This window comes from Muntiacus reevesi, chromosome 3 (assembly GCF_963930625.1).
Source record: "Muntiacus reevesi chromosome 3, mMunRee1.1, whole genome shotgun sequence".
Classification (NCBI taxonomy): domain Eukaryota; kingdom Metazoa; phylum Chordata; class Mammalia; order Artiodactyla; family Cervidae; genus Muntiacus; species Muntiacus reevesi.
Window position 1 is genome coordinate 98,197,684 of NC_089251.1, and position 23,392 is coordinate 98,221,075.

At 37.3% G+C, this 23,392-nt stretch overlaps 1 protein-coding gene and 1 non-coding gene across 2 annotated transcripts in view; both read left to right on the top strand.

Annotated features, from left to right (window-relative positions):
• The window catches only part of TMEM131 (transmembrane protein 131), a 179,560-nt gene that overhangs the window by 42,967 nt on the left and 113,201 nt on the right, over nucleotides 1-23,392 (top strand). Inside the window, exon 2 of the mRNA XM_065929757.1 lies at nucleotides 15,530-15,591. Coding sequence (XP_065785829.1) covers nucleotides 15,530-15,591 — 62 coding nt within the window. The remainder of the gene's footprint in view (nucleotides 1-15,529; nucleotides 15,592-23,392) is intronic.
• Nucleotides 5,642-5,746, top strand: LOC136165664 (U6 spliceosomal RNA). Its single transcript, XR_010662668.1, has one exon. It is a non-coding gene; the product is annotated as a U6 spliceosomal RNA (small nuclear RNA).

Here is a 23,392-nt window from a genome sequence, read left to right on the forward strand (position 1 = left end):
TTCTGGCTTTTCCAATTTTTGTTTCATCATTTTGCAACTCTGTTGTTCGGTGCATACACATTTGGGGATAGTATTTCTTCATGGTGAATTGATTCCTTTATCTAATGTTACTCTTTGTCCTGCTCTGAAGTCTGCTATACCTGATATTTACATAGCAATACCTTTAAAAAAAAAAATTGGCATGATAAATCTCTTTCTAATACAAAATCTGTTTCTGTTGTGTTGAAGTATATGGTTGGATAATCATTTTAATCATTCTGTCACTTCCTGCCTTTTAACTGATCCGTTTAAACCATTTACTTTAAAGTGATTTTTGATACATCAGTGCTTAATTCTTCTTTTCTTATTTTTCGATTTCTTTTTTCTTGTCTTTCTCTGAGTTCCTTCAACATTTTTTAGAATCCATCTTGTGTTATATATATATATTATAGTATATTACTTTGTGTATTTTTAAGTGGTTGCTAACATTAAATTGTTATATTTTAACTTAACACAGCCCCCTGATAGCATTGTCTTACAACTTTGACTACAGTATTAATACCTTGATTTCATTGAGATTCCATGGCCCTACCACCTTTTTTCCCCTTAAATAACACCCTTACCACTTTAAAAAACATAATTTCCTAAAGTATTTCTTCTCTATACATTCTGCTCAACTGATGTCATTATAATTTTATGTCAACCATCAAGTATGATTTAAGAGATTATTATTATTTTAATGTTTGGTGGGGTTGTTTGTTTTTTTTAGTTTTATAGGTTGGATTTCCCTCCCCCCCTTTTTTTGAATGTTAAAGAACTATTACATTCCTTGGATAAGCCCTATATGGTGATGATGTATTTATCCTTTTTATACATTAATGGGTTAAATTTGCTGAAATTTTAATGAGAATTTTTGCATCTGTAATAATGAAGAATGTTGATTTGTAGTTTTCCCCTTCTTTTAATGTCTTTGTTTTTGATATCAGAGTAATGTTGGCTTCCTAAAATGAGTTTGGAAGTTTTTCCTCTTCCGTGTTTGGAGAGAGTTTGTGTTGAATTGATATTTTTTTCTTCCTTAAATATTTGGGAGAACTCATCAATTTATGTGAGTGGGCCTAGAGTTTTCTTTGTGAGATTTTTAACTACAGAGTAATTTCTTTAATATATATAGGGCTATTCACATTAACTGTTAATTTTTTAAAAAACTGATCTTTGGCATTTTGAGTCTTTAAAGAAATTATCCATATTACAGTCTGAACTGTTGACTATATTGACAATTTTTAATGATATTCGTTTACTGGCTTTATAACTATAGGAAGTTTAGTTGTGTCTAGTCTTTCATTTCTTACATTTCTAATATGTGACTCCTCTTTACTGTCAAATCTGACTAGAGGTGTATAAATTTTATTCATCTTGTCAAACAAAACTTTGGTTTCTTTGATTTTTCTTTATTTTCTGCTGTTTTGATTTACATTTATTTTAGGTTTGATTTGCTCTTCATTTTCTTATTTCTTATATTGGTCACTTCTTTGGGCATGTGGAATAAGAATTATATTGATAAGACATGCATGATTCTTACTATGATCCTAATACTTAGAATATAATGTGTACTGTATACATATCTGGAGTGCAGGTATCACATGCATGCACCGTATATCTCATAGTATATGATTGCATGTTGGACGTACTCACAAGGTAAAATCCCTGCACAATAATTGAGTTCGCATGTTGATTGAGAGTTTAAGATGGCTGCAATATCACTTTAGTCATAGACACTTAAGCAGTTTATTATTTTTGTCCCAATCTGTGGCAGCAGTTGGTATACCGAACGCCTCTACAACCAATATTTCCAAGGAACATAAGTAACTAGATTTACTTACTTTTATTGTGGTTTTATTTAAAAGTGAATATGTTTAAACATTCAAATTTTTATAAGTCTTGTATAAATTATTTCCTTTTTTGTAGGCTTTTTATTTGGAATATTTTTAAGCGTTCAGGAAATTTTTAAGGATAAAAATAGAATAAAAAAATATATACCTTTACGGAGCTTCACCTATTGTTGACAGTTTGCCCTATTTGCTTTTTCATTTGCTATGTATTCTCCCCTCCCACACACACATGTGTATGTCAAAAAATGAATTTCTGTGCATGAAAGAACTACACAGCTTAAAGCTCTTCTGGGAGTAGTATTGTGTCCCATGGCTCCACAATATTTAAAATGCCATTCAGGCAAACTATTAAGTAAAATATGAGGGAATAGAACCAAAACCATGCACTATCTTTTTGTTGTGTTGAATTTTAAAATATTGAGATATAATTCTTTGAGATATAGTCCCATATCATAAATTCATGGTTTTAAAGTGTACCGTTGAGTGTTTTAGTATATTCACATTTTGTGCAACCATCCGCAAGATGTAATTTCAAAATATTTTCAACACCCCCAAAAAGAAACCTTATCCACATTAGATTCACACCCCATTTCCTCCTGGCCCCTAGCAACTGTTCAATCTACCTTTATTTCTATAGATTTTCCTATTCTGGACATTTCATATAATATATGTGGTCTTTTGTATCTGGCTTAGTTTATTTAGCGTCATATTTTCAAGGACCATCCATGTTGTAGCATGTGTCAGTTGTTCATTGTGTGTGTGGGGATCGGGGGGAGCTGAGGACTATCCCATTGTGTGCGTATGTGTGTGTGGCTGAGAACTATCCCATTGTGTGTGTGCATGTGTGTGTGTGTGGCTGAGAACTATCCCATTGTGTGTGTGCATGTGTGTGTGTGGCTGAGAACTATCCCATTGTGTGTGTGTGTGCATGTGTGTATGTGTGTGTGTGTGTGTGTGGCTTAGGACTATCCCATTGTGTGTGTGTGGCTGAGGACTATCCCATTGTGTGTGTGTGTGTGTGTGGCTAAGAACTATCCCATTGTGTGCATGTGTGTGTGTGTGTGTGTGGCTGAGAACTATCCCATTGTGTGTGTGTGTGTGTGTGGCTGAGAACTATCCCATTGTGTGTGTGTGTGTGTGTGTGCGTGCAGCTGAGGACTATCACATTGTGTGTATGTGTGGCTTAGGACTATCCCATTGTGTGTGTGTGTATGGCTGAGAACTATCCCATTTGTGTGTGGGGGGGGGGCTGAGAACTATCCTATTGTGTGTGTGTGTGTGTGTGCGCGGTTGAGGACTATCCCATTGTGTGTGTGTGTGTATGTGTGTGTGGCTGAGAACTATCCCATTGTGTGTGTGTGTGTGTGTGTATGTGTGTGTGTGTGTGGCTGAGAACTGTCCCATTGTATGTGTGTGTGTGTGCGGCTGAGGACTATCTCATTCTTTGGACTCACCAGGTTTTGTTTGCCATTCCTCTTGTCAGTGTTGGAAGATTCATGGGTAAGTTTTTGTACATGTGTTTTTAGTTCTCTTGTTTATATATATGAGTAGAATGGCTTTGTGTATGGTAACTCTGTATTTACCTTTTTGAATAACTGCCAAACTTTTTTCCAAAGTGGCTATTTTTAGTTTTCCACTTTTTTCCACTTTTCCACGTCTTCCACTTTTTACTCCAACCAGCAACTTATAGCTTTCCAATTTATCCACACCCTCACCAATACTTATTATTGTCTATCTTTTTAATTATTGCCGTCCTAATATGTGTGAAGTGGTACCTTGTTTTGGTTTTGATTTGTATTTCCCTGAGGACTAATTCCGAATATTTTACGTGCTTATTGGCAATTTGTCTTCTTTTAGAGAAATGTTTATTCAGATCTCTTGTCTTTTTTTTTTTTTAATTGAAATATTCGTCTTTGCAGGGCGGGGGGTGAGTTCCATATATTCTGTGTACATAACCCTTAACAGATAAATAATTTGCAAAAATCTTCTGTCCTCTGGGTTGTCTTTTCACTTTCTTGATAGTGCCCTTTGAACCACAGGAATTTTTAACTTTGATGAGGTCCAAGTTATGTGTTTTTCTTTGCTTAGCTATCCTAGCTTCAGAAACATCGTCTAATTCAAGATTATGAAGATTTACCCACGTTATCTTCTAAGAGTTTTAGAACTTTAGCTCATACACCAAAGTCTTTGCTCATTTCGAGTTAATTTTTACATACAGTGTGAGGTAGGGTCCAGCTTCATTCTTTCACATGTAGATCCCGGTTGTCCTAACGCTACTTACTGAAAGCACTATCCATTCTTCTTTGTGCCATAAATGAATTAATCGTAAGTATGAGGGTTTCTTTCTGGATTCTCACTTCTGTTGATCTCCACGTTTATCTTTATTCCTAGTAGCACACTGTCTTGATTACTGTAGCTTTGTAGGAAGTTTTGAAATCATGAAGTTAAGAGTTCTCCACTGTGTTCTTCTTTATCAAGGTTATTTTGGCTATTAAGGATTTCTCTCACTTTCTTAAGAGCTTTAGGATCAATTGGGGGGGGAGTGGGATTTTGATAAAATTGCATTGAATCTAAGATAATTTAGGGAGTATTACAGTCCTTACATTGTTAAGTATTCCAGCCTATGTCTTTCAAAATTTAGGTCTTTAATTTCTTTCACTGAAGCTTTGCAGTGTATAGTATGTTAGTCTTACACTTGATCATGATGTATAAGCCTCTATATGTTGCTAGAAGCGTATTTTGTATTTTCTCGAGGACTTGATATCCGTATGCATAAGGGATATTGAGCTATAGTTTCCTTTTTTTGTGATAACTTTATCTGATTCTGGTATCAGTATTAAGGCCTCAGAATATGTTGGGAAGTGTTTTCCTCCTCTGCTTTATTTTGGAATTTTGTGAAGCCTTGGTATAACTTCTTCTTTAAGCATTTGGTGGAATGAAACCATTTGTCCCTAGGTTTTACTTTGTAGGAAGAGTTTTAGTTAGAAATTCAGTCTCTGTTCCAGGTCCATTCAGGTTTGTTCTCAACTTAATTTCAGTGGTTTGTTTTTCCAGGTGTTTGTCCATGCATCTAGTTCGCTGGTGAACAGTTGTTCCTAGTTATTCTCTTATTTATCTGTTTCTGTAAGGTTGGCAGGTGCCTTTTGTTTCTGTAAAGTCGATAGTTGTTCAGTCGCCCAATTGGGTCTGACTCTCTGTGACCCCACGGACTGCAGCATGCCAGGCTTTGCTGTCCTTCACTGTCTCCCAGAGTTTGCTTAAACTCATGTCCATTGAGTTGGTGATGACATATTTATTTACAACATTCACTGTTTTAATGACTTATAGAAGATGTCTGGAAACAAGCACTGTATCTAGTCATCATTTGCTATATTCAGAAAAAAGAATCTCTACCTAAAAGGAAAAAAAATTGTTATAAATTTTCCCTAATTATAGTAGAGAAAGATTTACCTTTAAAGTGAAGATATTTTTGTCTTATTCTTTACTAAAATGCAGTGGGGAAGTAAACTTAGTTTCTGATCTTCTGTTTTGAATATAATTGATTAAATAACTGACAGACTTTTTCCCACAGAAAATAAATATCTTTGTTACTCTCAGATATCATAGTGATGTAGGTGAATGTGAGAAGTTTAAAGTACATCTTACTGAGCTCAATTTCATAGAGTGAATGCTAGTAGGATCCTAAAAGCCAGAAGTTAAACACCTTGTGTTTATGTATCCTGCTTTCCTCCCTTTGTATAGGAATATAGGCCTGGTTTTAAAAGTTAGGTCGTGTGCTCGCTTTGGCAGCACATATACTAAAATTGGAACGACAGAGAAGATTAGCATGGCCCCTGAGCAAGGATGACATGCATATTCGTGAGGCATTCCATATTTTTGTACCCAGCAAGGATCTCATTCAGATATGAAGGAGAATTCAAAAGCTTTATAGACAAGCAAAAGCTGAGAGAATTCAGCACCACCAAACCAGCTCTTCAACAAATGCTAAAGGATCTTCTCTAGACAGGAAATGCAGAAAGGTTGTATAAACGTGAACCCAAAACAACAAAGTAAATGGCAACGGGACCATACCTATCAATAATTACCTTAAATGTAAATGGGTTGAATGCCCCAACCAAAAGACAAAGATTGGTTGAATGGATACAAAAACAAGACCCCCTATATATGCTGTCTACAAGAGGCCCACCTCAAAACAAGAGACACATACAGACTAAAAGTGAAGGGCTGGAAAAAAATATTTCACGCAAACGGAGACCAAAAGAAAGCAGGAGTCGCAATACTCATATCAGATAAAATAGACTTTCAAATAAAGGATGTGAAAAGAGACAAAGAAGGACACTACATAATGATCAAAGGATCAATCCAAGAAGAAGATATAACAATTATAAATATATATGCACCCAACATAGGAGCACCGCAATATGTACAGCAAACGCTAACGAGTATGAAAGAGGAAATTAATAGTAACACAATAATGGTGGGAGACTTTAATACCCCACTCACAACTATGGATAGATCAACTAAACAGAAAATTAACAAGGAAACACAAACCTTAAATAACACAATGGACCAGCTAGACCTAATTGATATCTATAGGACATTTCACCCCAAAACAATCAACTTCACCTTTTTCTCAAGTGCACACGGAACCTTCTCCAGAATAGATCACATCCTGGTCCATAAATCTAATCTTGGTAAATTTAAAAAAATTGAGATCATTCCAGTCATCTTTTCTGACCACAGTGTAGTAAGATTAGATCTCAATTACTGGAAAAAAATTATTAAAAATTCAAACATATGGAGGCTAAATAACACGCTTCTAAATAACCAACAAATCATAGAAGAAATCAAAAAAGAAATCAAAATATGCATAGAAATGAATGAAAATGAAAACACAACAACCCAAAACCTATGGGACACTGTAAAAGCAGTGCTAAGGGGAAGGTTCATAGCATTACAGGCTTACATCAAGAAACAAGAAAAAAGCCAAATAAATAACCTAACTCTACACCTAAAGCAATTAGAGAAGGAAGAAATTAAGAACCCCAGGATCAGCAGAAGGAAAGAAATCTTAAAAATTAGGGCAGAAATAAATGCAAAAGAAACTAAAGAGACCATAGCAAAAATCAACAAAGCTAAAAGCTGGTTTTTTGAAAAAATAAACAAAATTGACAAATCATTAGCAAGACTCATTAAGAAACAAAGAGGGAAGAACCAAATTAACAAAATTAGAAATGAAAATGGAGAGATTACAACAGACAACACTGAAATACAAAGGATCATAAGAGACTACTACCAGCAGCTCTATGCCAATAAAATGGACAACTTGGATGAAATGGACAAATTCTTAGAAAAGTATAACTTTCCAAAACTGAACTAGAAAGAAATAGAAGATGTTAACAGACCCATCACAAGCACGGAAATCAAAACTGTAACCAGAAATCTTCCAGCAAACAAAAACCCAGGACCAGGTGGCTTCACAGCTGAATTCTACCAAAAATTAGAGAAGAGCTAACACCTATCTTACTCAAACTCTTCCAGAAAATTGCAGAAGAAGGTAAACTTCTAAACTCGTTCTATAAGGCCACCATCATCCTTATTCCAAAACCAGACAAAGATGCCACAAAAAAAGAAAACTACAGGCCAATATCACCGATGAACATAGATGCAAAAATCTTTAACAAAATTCTAGCAAACAGAATCCAACAATATATTAAAAAAATCATACACCATGACCAAGTGGGCTTTATCCCAGGAATGCAAGGATTCTTTAATATCCGCAAATCAATCAATGTAATACACCACATTAACAAATTGAAAGATAAAAACCATATGATTATCTCAATAGATGCAGAGAAAGCCTTTGACAAAATTCAACACTCATTTATGATTAAAGCTCTCCAGAAAGCAGGAATAGAAGGAACATACCTCAACATAATAAAAGCTATATATGACAAACCCACAGCAAGCATCACCCTCAATGGTGAAAAATTGAAAGCATTTCCCCTGAAATCAGGAACAAGACAAGGGTGCCCACTCTCACCACTACTGTTCAACATAGTGTTGGAAGTTTTGGCCACAGCAATCAGAACAGAAAAAGAAGTAAAAGGAATCCAGATAGGAAAAGAAGAAGTGAAACTCTCGCTGTTTCAGATGACATGATCCTCTACAGAGAAAACCCTAAAGACTCTTCCAGAAAATTACTAGAGCTAATCAATGAATATAGTAAAGTTGCAGGATATAAAATTAACACACAGAAATCCCTTGCATTCCTATACACTAACAATGAGAAAACAGAAAGAGAAATTAAGGAAACAATACCATTCACCATTGCAACAAAAAGAATAAAATACTTAGGAGTATATCTACCTAAAGAAACAAAAGACCTATACATAGAAAACTATAAAACACTGATGAAAGAAATCAAAGAGGACACAAACAGATGGAGAAACATACCGTGTTCATGGATTGGAAGAATCAATATTGTCAAAATGGCTATTCTACCCAAAGCAATCTATAGATTCAATGCAATCCCTATCAAGCTACCAACGGTATTTTTCACAGAACTAGAACAAATAATTTCTCAATTTGTATGGAAATACAAAAAACCTCGAGTAGCCAAAATAATCTTGAGAAAGAAGAATGGAACTGGAGGAATCAACCTGCCTGACTTCAGACTCTACTACAAAGCCACAGTCATCAAGACAGTATGGTACTGGCACAAAGACAGAAACATAGATCAATGGAACAGAATAGAACGCCCAGAGATAAATCCATGAACCTATGGACACCTTATCTTTGACAAAGGAGGCAAGGATATTCAATGGAAAAAAGACAACCTCTTTAACAAGTGGTGCTGGGAAAACTGGTCAACCACTTGTAAAAGAATGAAACTAGAACACTTTCTAGCACCATACACAAAAATAAACTCAAAATGGATTAAAGATCTAAATGTAAGACCAGAAACTATAAAAATAACTCCTAGAAGAGAACATAGGCAAAACACTCTCCAATATAAATCACAGCAGGATCCTCTATGACCCACCTCCCAGAATATTGGAAATAAAAGCAAAAATAAACAAATGGGATCTAGTGAAACTTAAAAGCTTTTGCACAACAAAAGAAACTATAAGTAAGGTGAAAAGACAGCCCTCAGATTGGGAGAAAATAATAGCAAATGAAGCAACAAAGGATTAATATAAAAAATATACAAGCAACTCCTGCAGCTCAATTCCAGAAAAATAAATGACCCAATCAAAAAATGGGCCAAAGAACTAAACAGACATTTCTCCAAAGAAGACATACAGATGGCTAACAAACACATGAAAAGATGCTCAGCATCACTCATTATCAGAGAAATGCAAATCAAAGCCACAATGAAGTACCATTACGCGCCAGTCAGGATGGCTGCTATCCAAAAGTCTACAAGCAATAAATGCTGGAGAGGGTGTGGAGAAAAGGGAACCCTCTTACACTGTTGGTGGGAATGCAAACTAGTACAGCCACTATGGAAAACTGTGGAGATTTTTTAAAAAACTGGAAATAGAACTGCCATATGACCCAGCAATCCCACTTTTGGGCATGCACATTGAGGAAACCAGATCTGAAAGAGACACATGCACCCCAATGTTCATCGCAGCACTGTTTATAATAGCCAGGACATGGAAGCAACCTAGATGCCCATCAGCAGACGAATGGATAAGGAAGCTGTGGTACATATACACCATGGAATATTACTCAGCCATTAAAAAGAATTCATTTGAATCAGTTCTAATGAGATGGATGAAACTGGAGCCCATTATACAGAGTGAAGTAAGCCAGAAAGATAAAGAACATTACAGCATACTAACACATATATATGGAATTTAGAAAGATGGTAACGATGAACCTATATGCAAAACAGAAAAAGAGACACAGAAGTACAGAACAGACTTTTGGACTCTGTGGGAGAAGGCGAGGGTGGGATGTTTCAAAAGAACAGCATGTATATTATCTATAGTGAAACAGATCACCAGCCCAGGTGGGATGCATGAGACAAGTGCTTGGGCCTGGTGCACTGGGAAGAGCCAGAGGAATCGGGTGGAGAGGGAGGTGGGAGGGGGGATCGGGATGGGGAATACATGTAACTCCGTGGCTGATTCATGTCAATGTATGACAAAACCCACTGAAATGTTGTGAAGCAGTTAGCCTCCAACCAATAAAAAAATAATAAATAAAATAAAAGTTAGGTCGCTTGAAGGTACTGCTGTTTTTGAGCATTAGCGTCACTTTTATTTTGAAAGTAAACAGTTATGGGCGTAGAAGCTTAGTTTCTGAGGTCCCATGGTTGAAATTTATGGCCCCTCTCAAGCCTCTTTCTTGCTGAGTGACCTTGAGCCTAACCTCACTGAACCTTTATCTTCAAACGGAATCCATAATATCTATGTCATAGAATTAGTTTGACGTTCAGTAACACAGTGATGGATAATTATCAGGGTTTTTTCCTGCACTAGGTCTTTGTTGTGACACGCAGGTTTCCTCTAGTTACAGCGCACATGGTTTCTCTAGTTGCAGTGTGCTGGCTTAGTAGCCATGCGGCATGTGGGATCTTAGTTCCCCAGCCCGGGAGCAAACCCACATCCCTGCTCTGGAAGGCAGATTCTTAACCACTGGACCACCAGGAAAGTCCCCTAGACATCGTTCGTTCTTCTACATCTGGTTGCTGCTCTAACTGGAAAACATTGGGACAGTTTAGAATTCCATTAGGGTATAAAATAAGGGACAGAAATTCTAAGGAGAGGAAGTAGTTGTCCTTTGTGTTTTCCAATCTAGAGATGTGGCAATATGGGAATTTGACTTGCTTGGGTTCCTTTTTGTAATTTATACCTTAGTAACTGTTAACACATTAAATGATTAAGTGCATATCTAGTGTCACTTCTGCTTTTCTAGACATATAATTTAAAGCTATTAAGATTGATCACTTAAAGTAAAATACTCTGTTTTATGCCATAGTTGAATCCTGTTCATTTCTACATCCTTTAAGGAAAACTGTTGATGTATAACACAATATTCTCCTTTTAGGAGTTTATAATAGCTCCTGGTCTTTTTTCTTTTTCTTTTTTTTCCACCTAAGATGTCTCATGTATTTTTTCTTAAAGCTCCTAATTATATTATTATATTAGGTATTATATACCCAGATTATATTACTACTTTTCTATATTTAGGAAAGCTCTCATCAGTTAGATAAAGGTCTGACCTTGGTTGTTGATGGGATTTTAGGTGATGGTTGTTGTATCATAGCTAATGTTGTTGTTTGGTCACTCACTTGTGTCTGACTGTTTGTGACCCCATGGACTACAGCACGCCAGGCTTCCCTGTCCTTCACTGTCTCCTGGAGTTTGCAGAAACTCATGTCCATTGAGTCGGTGATGCCATCCAATCATCTCATACTCTGTCGCCCACTTCTTCTCCTGCCCTCAGTCTTTCCCAGCATCAGGGTCTTTTTCAGTGAGTTGACTCTTCGCAGCAGGTGGCCAGAGTATTGGAGCTTCAGCATCAGTCCCTCCAGTGAATATTCAGGACTGATTTTCTTTAGGATTGACTGGTTTGATCTCCTTTGCTCTGCATGGGTCTCTCAAGAGTTTTCTCCAGCACCACAATTAAAAAGCATCAGTTCTTTGGCTGTTAGCCTTTTTTATGGTCCAACTCTCACATCTGTACATGACTCCTGGAAAAACCATAACTCTAATGGCAGCCACCAAATACAGCACATTTCTGTTACTTTTTCACTGTCTCTGCTAGCTAGATGGAAAGCTTCTAACTGGGAGTTAGACTTTTTTTTGTTATATTGTGGGTGTCTGGCTATTTCAGTTAATTCTTGTTTGGTCATTGTGTCCTTGCATCAGTATACCTGTGTTCAACAAGAGCATAACAAAAAGGTTTTCTGGATCACCTAAAATGTCACTTTATGTTAAAAGGAGGGGGAAGTGATGAGAAATGGATGGGTATGCTGGGCATAGCCTTTTATTTCACAGTCCTTTTTTTTTTAATAGTCTGTTACTTTATTTAGATACATTTTTGTGTACTCCAGATGTACTCTATGTCAGTAATTCCCTTGTAGCCATTAGCTCTGATTTTAGTTTGGAAATTCAACCTCAAGCTAGGACTAGAGAGAATCAGAAGGAATTCATTTGTATCAGTGGATGCAGATAACCAGTACTTGTGCCTGAGCAAAAAGATGGAGTTTCATTCACACATAGAATTGTTGAACGTTCTCTGTATAAGAGGAACTGGTGAGGAATGCTCCTCAGGGTAGAGCAAGTTGACACTGAGGTTGAAGAGAAACACGAGAAATGGAGGGACGGGTTTCCACAAAATAAAATCAGGGTGCTATTATCAGAGTAAGAAGAAATGGATGCTCAGCAGGCAGCAAAGACACATCCAAGTATGTAATGTAAATGTAAAGTGATGTAATTAATTCACTGGCATCTTGAATGCCCTCTGACTTTCAGCTTTGGTCACACTGGAAAAGCCAGGTACATGGGATTAGACAGTGGGCTTCTTCCTGAATACACAAAGACCAGCAAAGAGGAGTCAGGGAGGGTCCTATTAAACCAAGTAAAACACCACTGTTTCCTGGGTTTTAAAAAATAGGCTTTCATCTTAGAACAGTTTTAGATTTACATAAAAATCGCAAATATAGTATAGCGTTCCCGTATACCCCTTGCCCAGTTTGCCCTGTTATTAACATCTCATACTTATATGATCTTTTTTTTTTCTTTTTACAATTGAACCAGTTTTAGTTCATTATTATTAAGTTCATATTTTATTCAAGTTTCCTCAGTTTTTACCTAAATGAAAAGTTTTTCCCTTTTTTTTTTCAGAATGCCATCCAAAATACAGCATTTACATTTAGTAAACATGTCTCCTTAGGCTCCTTTGACCTGTGGCGGTTTCTCAGACGTTTCTTATATTTGATGACCTCAACAGTTTTCAGGAGTGTACCGATCAAGTGTTTTTCTAGAATGTCCCTCAGCTGGGATTTGTCTAATGTTTTTCTCATGATGAGTCTGGAGTTGCATGATTTTGGGAGGGAGACCACAGAAAGTGCCATTTTTGTTACAGCATATCAAGGGTGCTGTCCCCATGACTTTCACTCTGGATGTTGACCTTGATCATCTGACTGAGGTAACATTTGTCAGGTTTCTCCATTGTAAAGTTACTCTTTTTTTCCTCTTTTCCATACTCTTCTTTGGAAGGGGTCACCATGTGCATCCCATGCTTAAGGAATGGGCAGTTATGTTCCACCTTCTAAGTAAAAGAGCTTCTACATAAATTATTTAGAATTCTTCTCCACCATTATTTATTTATTCATACATTGATTCATTTATACCAGTGTAGACTCATACATACTTATTTTATACTTTGGGTTTTAAACCAGTAGTACTTTATTGCTCAAGTTGTTGTAGCTTTGGCCATTTGGGAACTCTTCCTGTTAACTCTTATATCTCTCTGACATATCCGCATCAATGGAGGGTTTTTTGTTTTGTCTTTTTTTTTCTTAAGCACTTTCTTTCTGGCACAAGTTTCACCTTGTGTGTTTCGCTCCCCACCCCACCCCCTGCTACCGCCACCCCAGTCCTAGATTCAGCCATTTGTGTAAGAAGCCCCCATTCTTTTTATTGGAGAATGGTATTAGGACCCAAGATCTGTGTGCTGTATATATGCTTTTTGCTGTTAGGCTGTAATATATGTGTGTATACCTACCAGTGTATAGGCACATCAGTAAATGTTTCTACAGGTAACCATCTGTATCTTTGTTACACTCAACACGAGTTTGTGCTGACGTTGTTAACTCTAATCCATTACCAGGTGGATCACTCTAGCCTCCTTCCCTTGCTTTTTTGTGAACTCTCAAACAGTGAGAAGTCTGACAGTCACCATCCACCATCCATATATTTAATGGTTGAATTCGAGAATACATGTAGAGCAGCGTCCGGATGGTTAACCCAAACCCCTGTGGAAAATAACTTTATCACCTAAAGATAGTGCTTATGTACAGTTTCATTTGCCTTTAGTCTTGCTGATTCCACTCATTTCCAAATTACTTAGGTCAGCACCTTTCACCTCACCCCCTTCCATGAGATGGTTTCATACTTTTGGAATAGAAATAAGTGGTTTTGCCATATTCTGCAGTCTGCCCTGGGATTCCTGATCTCCTAAATGATTTTTTTTAACTGCTTACAGTAGGTTCACTGTGTTGTAAAGTTCTGTTTTTAATAAATGCATAGGGTCATATACATCACACATTGCAGTGTCATGTAGAAGACTGCTTTGAAAAATACCATATGGTTTCCTTATTTCACTCTTCCTTTCTCTCCATACCCCTCATAACCACTGACCTTATTACCATCTCTATAGTGTTGCTTTTTCCAGAATGTCATATACTTAAAATCATAGAGCATGCAGCCCTTTCTTTTACTTTTTATCACTGAATAATACTCCATTGTATGGATAATCTACATTTGTCTCTGTTGTTGTTGTTATTTAGTTGCTAAATTCTGTCTGACTGTTTGTGACCCCATGGACTGCAGCATGCCATGCTCTTCTATCCTCCACTGTCTTCCAGAATTTGCTTATATTCATGACCATTGAGTAGGTGATACTATCTAACCATCTCATCCTCTGCTGGCCGCTTCTCCTTTTGCCTTCAATCTTTCCCAATATCAGGGTCTTTTCCAGTGAGTTGGCTGTTTGCATCAGGTGGCCAAAGTATTGGAGCTTCAGCTCCAGCATCAGTCCTTCCAGTGAATATTCAGGGTTGATTTCCTTTAGGATTGACTGGTTTGATCTCCTTGCAGTCCAGGGAACTCTCAGGAGTCTTCTCCGGCACCACAATTAGAAAGCATCAATTCTTCAGCACCTAGCCTTCTTAATGGTCCATCTTTCACATCTGTACATGACTACTGGAAAGCCATAGCTTTGACTATATGGACCTTTGTCGGCAAAGTGATATCTCTGCTTTTTAATATGCTGTCTAGATTTGTCATAGCTTTCCTTCCAAGGAGCAAGTGTCTTTTAATTTCATCGCTGCAGTTACCATCTGCAGTGATTTTTTGGAGCCCCTGAAAACATAATCTGTCATTGCTTCCACTTTTTCCCCTTCTATTTGCTCTTAAGTGATGGGACCAGATGCCATGATCTTAGTTCTTTTAATGTTGAATTTCAGGCCAGCTTTTTCTTTACTCACCTATTGAAGGACATCTTGATTGTGTCCAGTTTTTGAAGGTTATGAACAAACCTGCTTTATAAGGAGTTGTTTGCAGATTTTTCTGTGGGCGTAAGTTTTCAAATCAGTTAGGTAAATACTTGGAGCACAATTACTGCAGCTAGTTGAACTTTATTTCATGCTTTCTGGCAGTAGAGCAGGAATAAATATTTTATGAGTGGCTTACATAGTTTGTAGGTTGTTAAAACTACTTTCTAACTGGATTGTTTTAGTTCAAGCATTTCATAGTTACTAAAATCCTGAAGTATTAGTTACATTTTCCTCTTTAACCATCACCATCAAGCAGTAGTATGTTTTAAAAGTATTAGCTTGTAGCAATTATTAAATTAAAAGATTTTGTTTAAATGAAATTTCTTTTCCTGTTAAGTGACGATCTGTTTTGTTTCCATTACAGCATTTATTCAGTCGGAGAGCATAATAGAAGTACTGCGTTTTGATGATGGAGGGCTTCTACAGGTAATTTTATTTTAAGTTTGAAGAATTATTCAAGGCTCATTATCAAGCCTTGAATAAAATCTGATTATTATTTATCTTTTAAAATGTAACTGGTTCAAATGAAATATATTTTATGAGCTTTATATGCAGACAGGTCAGTAGAGTCATGAGTAATAATACAAGCCATCTTAGCTGTGTGAATTATCTTTTAAATTAAATATTTGTAGGGGATGTTGGGAGGATAGGTGGTGAATCTCAGATCAGGAGCAGTGGAATTGCTGGTAAACTCTATGAGTATGGAACCAGTGAGGAAAACACATGAAGTTGGATGCTGGACCTTAGATATTTATCTGGAAGAGAACTCCAGAGGGTATATGTACTCTGGATTTACATCTATGTCATCCTTCCCCTAGCCATCCTAAGCCATGTCTTTAAATACATTGTGCATAAAATTAGAAAGTGTGATCTGATAAAAACCCTATCCTTCCTTTCAGATCTAGCTCACATATCACCATGAAGCCTGTATTAGTCTTCCCAGCTCAAAAATCAGTTCTAGGATTTCAGAACTGAAAGAGACAATAAATGACATCTTAACCTGATTTTCATAGCTGATTTTCTCCTTTCTTCAAAATTTTTACCATATTCTATGCTTATCCTAGAGTATTACCACCTTCCTAATAATAAGAACATGTGTTTTCACGTGTCATGTTATTTGGTAACATGACTGATAATTTTTTACTTTTTATATTCAAGGGAAATCAAGGTTTAAAAGATTTAGAAAGTTGCTCAAAATTTCATGACTTTGCAGTAATGGGACTGGTGTTAGAATTCTCTTCTTCTCACTTCAGGTGTGGTAGAGATATATTTGTGATTATATCTCTGTTACATGATGCTGCCAATGATGTATTTGTTTACTTAATTATAAACTAAATACATGACTTAAATATAGTTCTGAAGAAAACATTTCCTGAAGCTCATAATGAGGGCAGGAAAGTAAAAATTAAAGTTTGATCAAGGCAGTAGAGAAATAATTCTGCTAGGGGCCTGGAGTAAGATTTCTCTTTGTGTTGTAGTGTAAATTTAGGTTTTAGACACTAAGACAAAGAAGCAAGGAGAAAAGTGATGGGTTGTAAGGTTCTTTTTCTCTGACAGTGAAGCAAATAGATGCTTTGGATGGCAACTGTTTCCCTGCTTCTACATTTTTAGATTAGCTTACTCTACTTGTATGTAAGAGATGTTAAGAAGCACATACTTCAGGCACTGGCTACCTTGTACTTACAAAACATCTTTGTGTGGCTTTTTATGTTTTAAAAGTGAATAAAACAAGATATACAATGATCTCTGGGTTTGTAAAGCCACCTTGTGAGAAAACGATCTTAGTCTCCTTTTTTCTAGTTCTTTAATCTCTTGCAGGGTAAGAACTTGGAGAACCTATAGGAATGACCATTTAAAAAATCTCACTTTTGGTGATTTGTAGGCTCTAGAGAGCAGGTAACTCAGTACTGAATTTCTAAAAACAATTCTCCAAGTGTAGTTATGTATTATTGATTAAAGATGGATTTATGTCTTTTAGGAACTAGACATATGGGTTGCAAGTGGATAACCCATTTTGAAAATTCTGAAGCTTGACGTGTTTTGCTGGTGGTGGGAGTGGGGGGCTGTCAATCCATATCTAAAAGGACGTGGGTGTGGAAGGACTTATCACCTGGGATGTCATTTGCTCATACTCTTTGGGTCTGCTGCTATGCTTGGACCAGAGCTTGGGGGTGACCTCAGAATTCTATACCAAAGATAATTTTAGACTGGAATGTTAAGGGCAGGTAGTACTAAATTGGTAAAATCAGCCACAGTGAAACCTCATTGAGACTCTTGCAGAGTGCCTGATGTTGGGGTGCTATATCTTGGATTGTGGATTATATTGGATTATATATCTTCAAGTAACAGAATACTAGACCCTTTGAATAGAAATGTGTAAGAATCATTCATTTTAATGTTGAAGGATATTTCCTAGGAACGGCAGTTTTGATTTTGACGTAATGTCATTCTTTCTGGCAATAATTTGCCGTTAAGTTCAGCTGTTTCTTAAACAGCTCCTGGTTCCTTGTGATTAGAACAACAGTATGTACACGTAGTATTTCTGTGGCAGAATACATATCATGTTTCTCCAAATTAAACTAAAGCTAGTGCAAGGAGAGAGTCAAAACAGCAGCTTTGTTTGACATGATTTAAAGTTAGAATTTTGCCTGAGAGCATTCCCTCCCAGATAGTGGAATTTATGTTATATTTTTTGTGTTTTGGCTCATAGTGATTTTTTAAGTCCTAAAAATTAATTGATGATACATCAACAAAAATTGTTCCAACTCATAAAAAATTTGCTAGGGAAATTGGAGTTGATTTCCTTGTTTTTTAAAGATAAGACAAGGCTCATAGAAGTTAAATAATTTGCTCAGTATTCAGTTGTTAGAGCAAGAATCTGGCATCTAATAATTATACTGCTTCCTGGTATCAGAGCTCTTTCCACAGTAGGACACATGTGCAGTTCTTTCCAGTGCGTTCCTCGTGTTACCACTGGTGATGCCAGGGTATGATTAGAAATCGTAGCAGTCCTCTTAGCCCTCGTGTTCTGTAGGTTGTGCTTTGGCTGTTGTCATTCCTGGCTGACGGGGCTACTAAGCTTTGGTGTATAGAACAAGGAAGCTAAATTCATTTCTTAGAACAAGATGAGCACAAATAACTTGAGGATTCTTCCTCAGGAACTTGCTGAGAATCCCAGCTGACACATAATCATAAAAAAAAAAAAAAAAATCTGTTGAGCATTGTGGAAAAAATTATAGTAGAGAGCATACTTAACAGTGAAATGCTACAAGTTTTATCTCTGAGATGAAGACTGGGTTAGAGATGCCCACTAAATACTACTGATACTCAACATCATCCTAATTGTAGCCAGTAAGGCAAGAAAAATAATCAAAAACTAAAAGGATTGGAAAGGAGGAAACAAAATGTTATTCACCTCAGATTATGATAAGTTTATGGAGGTAATCCAGAGTCTGGAGATAAGTTATTAGATTCAGTAAGCACTTTAGCAAGTTTTCTGGTTAACAGTTGACATGTAAAAACACAAGTGCATTTCTACATTTTATGTTGAACCATATGAATTAAACCACTTTTATGGATCAGAAAAGGCAACAGAGTCCAGCCTGACTCATACGTATACGGATACTTGATTTATGAATCACTGAAGAATATTGGGGAACACTCAGTAAAGGGTGCTGGAACAAGTGAACATCTGTATGGGAGAAACATCTATGTGGGAAGTCATCTATATGACCCTTCACCAATAACAAAATAGTATAATTATTTTGGAACCCTGGAGTCTTTTGAAGGCTTATAACTTCAAGGGGAAGGCTTGAGGTAAATTAAAGTAGAATATAGCCCGTTTCAGCTCTTAGCATAAAAGCAGTTACCCACCCTCACCCGCTGGCCCCATGGCAGGCTGCTGTGCAGTGTGCGTCAAACTGCTTACCCGCAGCTTGCAGGAGCCTGGGTGGCCGAAAAGGGGCTCTGTCCTCCAAGTACTGGGGATCCCTGTCCTCACTGCTGCTTTTGATCTCAGAGGTTAGACAAAGAGGCAGGTGGCCATTGTTGTCGCAGCTCCCCCACTGTTAAAAAATTCATCATGGTTGCAAAGAGTCGGACATGACTGAGCGACTTCACTTTCACTTTCACTTTCATCCTTAAGTGACCTAGAAGATTTTTAAAGGTCTAACAACCTTCAAAAGCTATTGCATAATTGGCAGAAATTGGAAAAATCATTTTGAATGTTCAGGGAAGGACCTGGGTTCATAAAAGACCTGAGAAGACCTTAAGGTTAGACCTCAGGCTTATCTTTGGCATAAATACAGCCTGCAAAAATCATAAAACCAAAAACAATAAACTGAAACAAGGAGGTGGCAAACTCTGGAAAAGGAGGAGACTGACATCCAAAGTCATTATGTTATTAGATTCAGATATCCAGTTTTAAACAAAAATCACAGTGTGTAGTTGGTGGGAATGCAAACTAGTACAGCCACTATGGAGAACAGTGTGGAGATTTCTTAAAAAACTGGAAATAGAACTGCCATATGACCCAGCAATCCCACTCCTGGGCATACACACTGAGGAAACCAGATCTGAAAGAGACACGTGCACCCCAATGTCATTGCAGCACTGTTTATAATAGCCAGGACATGGAAGCGACCTAAATGCCCATCAGCAGACGAATGGATAAGGAAGCTGTGGTACATGTACACCATGGAATATTACTCAGCCATTAAAAAGAATTCATTTGAATCAGTTCTAATGAGATGGATGAAACTGGAGCCCATTATACAGAGTGAAGTAAGCCAGAAAGATAAAGACCAATACAGTATACTAACGCATATATATGGAATTTAAAAAGATGGTAACGATAACCCTATATGCAAAACAGAAAAAGAGACACAGATGTACAGAAGACTCTTGGATTCTGTGGGAGAAGGTGAGGGTGGGATGTTCTGAGAGAACAGCATTGAAACATGTATACTATCAAGGGTGAAGCAGACCACCAGCCCAGGTTGGATACATGAGACAAGTGCTCAGGGCTGGTGCACTGGGAAGACCCAGAGGGATGGGATGGGGAGGGAGGTGGGAGGGGGGATTGGGATGGGGAACACATGTAAATCCATGGCTGATTCATGTCAATGTATGACAAAAACCACTACAATATTATAAAGTAATTACCCTCCAACTAATAAAAATAAATGGGAAAAAAATCACAGTGTGTAAAAAAAAAAAAAACATGAAAAATGACTCATTCAAACAAACAAAAAAAAATCAACAGAAACCGTCTCTGAAAAAGACCTGATAGCAGATCTGCTGTATAAATTTAAAGTAGAAATACTTTAAAAGCAGTCATTTTAATGATGCTCAAAGAGCTAAAGGAAGATGTGGAGAAAATCAAGAAAACACAACATATGAACAAAATGAAAATATCAATAGAAATATAGAAAGCCTAAAAAGTAAAAGAGGGTGATGTTATCAAGATGGCAACATTGGCAGCCGTAGCTCTCATTCTTGTTCAGAAACACTAACATGACAGTAACTATTGATACCAAAATACTTTGATGAGAAATTAGAACCCATATAAGAAGCACAAGTACCCCTAGAAGGGCACAAGCCAAGAGCAGTTGGGTTTTTCTATTAAGAGTAATACTGACTTTTCTTTAATCATTCATCTTTTTGTTCTCAGAATCAAGAATTTCCATAGTCTTATCTTCCAGTTTGATGATGCTTTCTTCTGCTTGCTCAAATCTGCCTTTGAATCTCTCTAATGACGTTTTCATTTCAGTTATTGTACAACATTTCAGTTTTGGGAGATTAGTGAGTTCAGGAGATTTAGTGTACAATATGGCTGTAGTTAATAATACTGTGTTATATACTTGAAATTTGCTTGGCTAGTAGTTCTTAATTGTTCTCACAAAAGAAAATTTTATGAAGTGATCATTTCACAATGTATATATGTGTTAAAACATCACATTGTACACCTTAAATATAAATAATTCTTATTTTCCAATTATACCTCAGTGAAGCTGGGGAAAATAGAAATCAAAAAGAAAATTGAGCTGAAAGTACAGTAACTGAAATGAAGAACTCTTGATTCTGAGGAACAGAAAGATGAAAGATTAAAGAAAAGTCACTGGATCCTAAGACCATTGAGTGGGCCAACATATGCAGTGTCCTAAAAAATAAAAAGAGAGACAGAACACTTGAAGAAATAATGACTGAAAATGTCACAAATTAATGTGAATGTAAGTATCCAAGAAGCTCAGTGAACTCCAAGTAAGATGAACTCAGAGGTGCACACTGGGACATGTTAAGTCAGACCTTTAAAAGACAAAATCTTCAACAAGAGAAAAGGGACTCATCACGTGAAAAGGATCCTCAATAAGTTATTAAGAGATCTCTTATCATAAACTTTGGAGACCCGAAGGCAGCGGGCCCCATATTCAAAGTGCTACAAGGAAAAGACTATCAACCAAGAGTCCTATTTCTGGCAACCCTGTTCTTCAGAAGTGAGGGAGAAATTAAGACATTCCCAGATAAATAAAAGCTGAGGAAGCTCATTACCATTAGATGTAACCCTTGCCAGAAATGCTGAAGAGAGTGCTGCAGGTAAAAATGAAAGAACACTAAACAATGTACAACTATGTGAAGAAATAAAGATCACAGAAGTAAAAACATGGGCAATTTACAAGCTGGTATTATTGTAACAGTGGTTTCAAACTCCACTTTTTGTTTTCTACGTTATTTAAGAGACTAATACATTAAAAAAAAAAACAAAACCCTAGTAGTCTAAAAGCAACGATTAGTGCCACTTTGGTTTGTAACTTCACCTTTTGGTTTCTACATAAGACTAATATACTTAAAATAATTATTTGGTGTTGGATACAAAGTATATAAAGAATAAATTTTGTGACATCAACAACTGAAAGAAGTAGGGATGGAGCTGAAAAGAAGTACACATTGAGTGTGATTGAGTTAAAGCTGATAAAAATTCAAATTAAAGTGTTACAGCTTTAGGATATTTGATTAATCCCCGTGGTGTTCTGCCCGTAGTCCGAGTCCCTGGTCGGGAAAGAAGACTCCTCGAAACAATGCAACTTGCAATAGGGGAATTTATTACTGACTGGAGCCAGGGCCTCCCGCCCTCACCAAGTGTGTGAGGACGAAAGGCCCCAGCCCCAGTTCTCTCCGGTATTTATTAGGTCAAAATAAGCAGCAGGTAGTTGGCGCAAGCGGATTGGTTACACAGTTGCAAGGTAATTTTTGTTGGCCCAATATGGGGCTTTCAGCTTTCCCCTGATAGGTTCCCTTTTTTCTGGCTAGGCATATGTTGATTGGCTGTCTCCAGGAGGCCTGATAATTATGTTACCCCGGGAAACCAGGCCTACTCCTAATCTAGGCTGCCTGTCATGGCATTAGCCGTGACAGCCTCACATTTCCCCCCTGTCTTTGTACTTTGTAGAGAAATCTTTCTCTTCACCCTGTGAAATTGACTGATACTGTTGTCTCAATACCATAATTTGGATGGTATTTAGGCGCTCCCTAATAAATAAGACCAGGTGGTTTAAAATGCATGGACCAAAGGTCAGTAACAATGTTAATATTATGAGTGGACCCAGGAGGGTGGAAATCAAAGTGATCAACCAGGGGGAGTGCTGAAACCAAGATTTAAACCAGCCTTGTTGGGCTTTTCGTTCTCTCTTTCGCTGGGCTAGTCCCTCTCTTACTTTCTGGAGAGATTTTTGTACCACCCCTGAATAGTCGATATAGAAACAGCATTTTTCTCCCAGTGCTGCACATAATCCTCCTTGTTGTAGAAACAACAAATCTAAACCTCTCCTATTCTGTAACACTACTTCAGCCAAGGAGCTCAAGGATTCTTGGAGGTGCGAAATGGACTGTTCCCGTGGTTTCGCAACCCCAAGTGGCGCAATAAAAAGAGTCAACTCCCCCACATTTTTCAATTTGGTTTCGATCTCTTCTTCCTCCCAGGCAGACATAGACACCTGTTCGTAGTACTGTGGGCCTTTTTGCTCACAGTTACGGGTGAACAGACAGAAAGAGCCATGGGCAAAGAACTTGGTCAGTTGGTGGGGACCAAACCCATTACTGTCAGCTGCCAGCACACACAAATCAAAGGTCAGTACTGGCCACCATGTCCCTTTGGGGGCCACGTTGGAGCTCGAATTAAGCACTTCTCCAGTCTCAGGATTGTAGATCACCCAAGTCAGGTTAGCTGGCT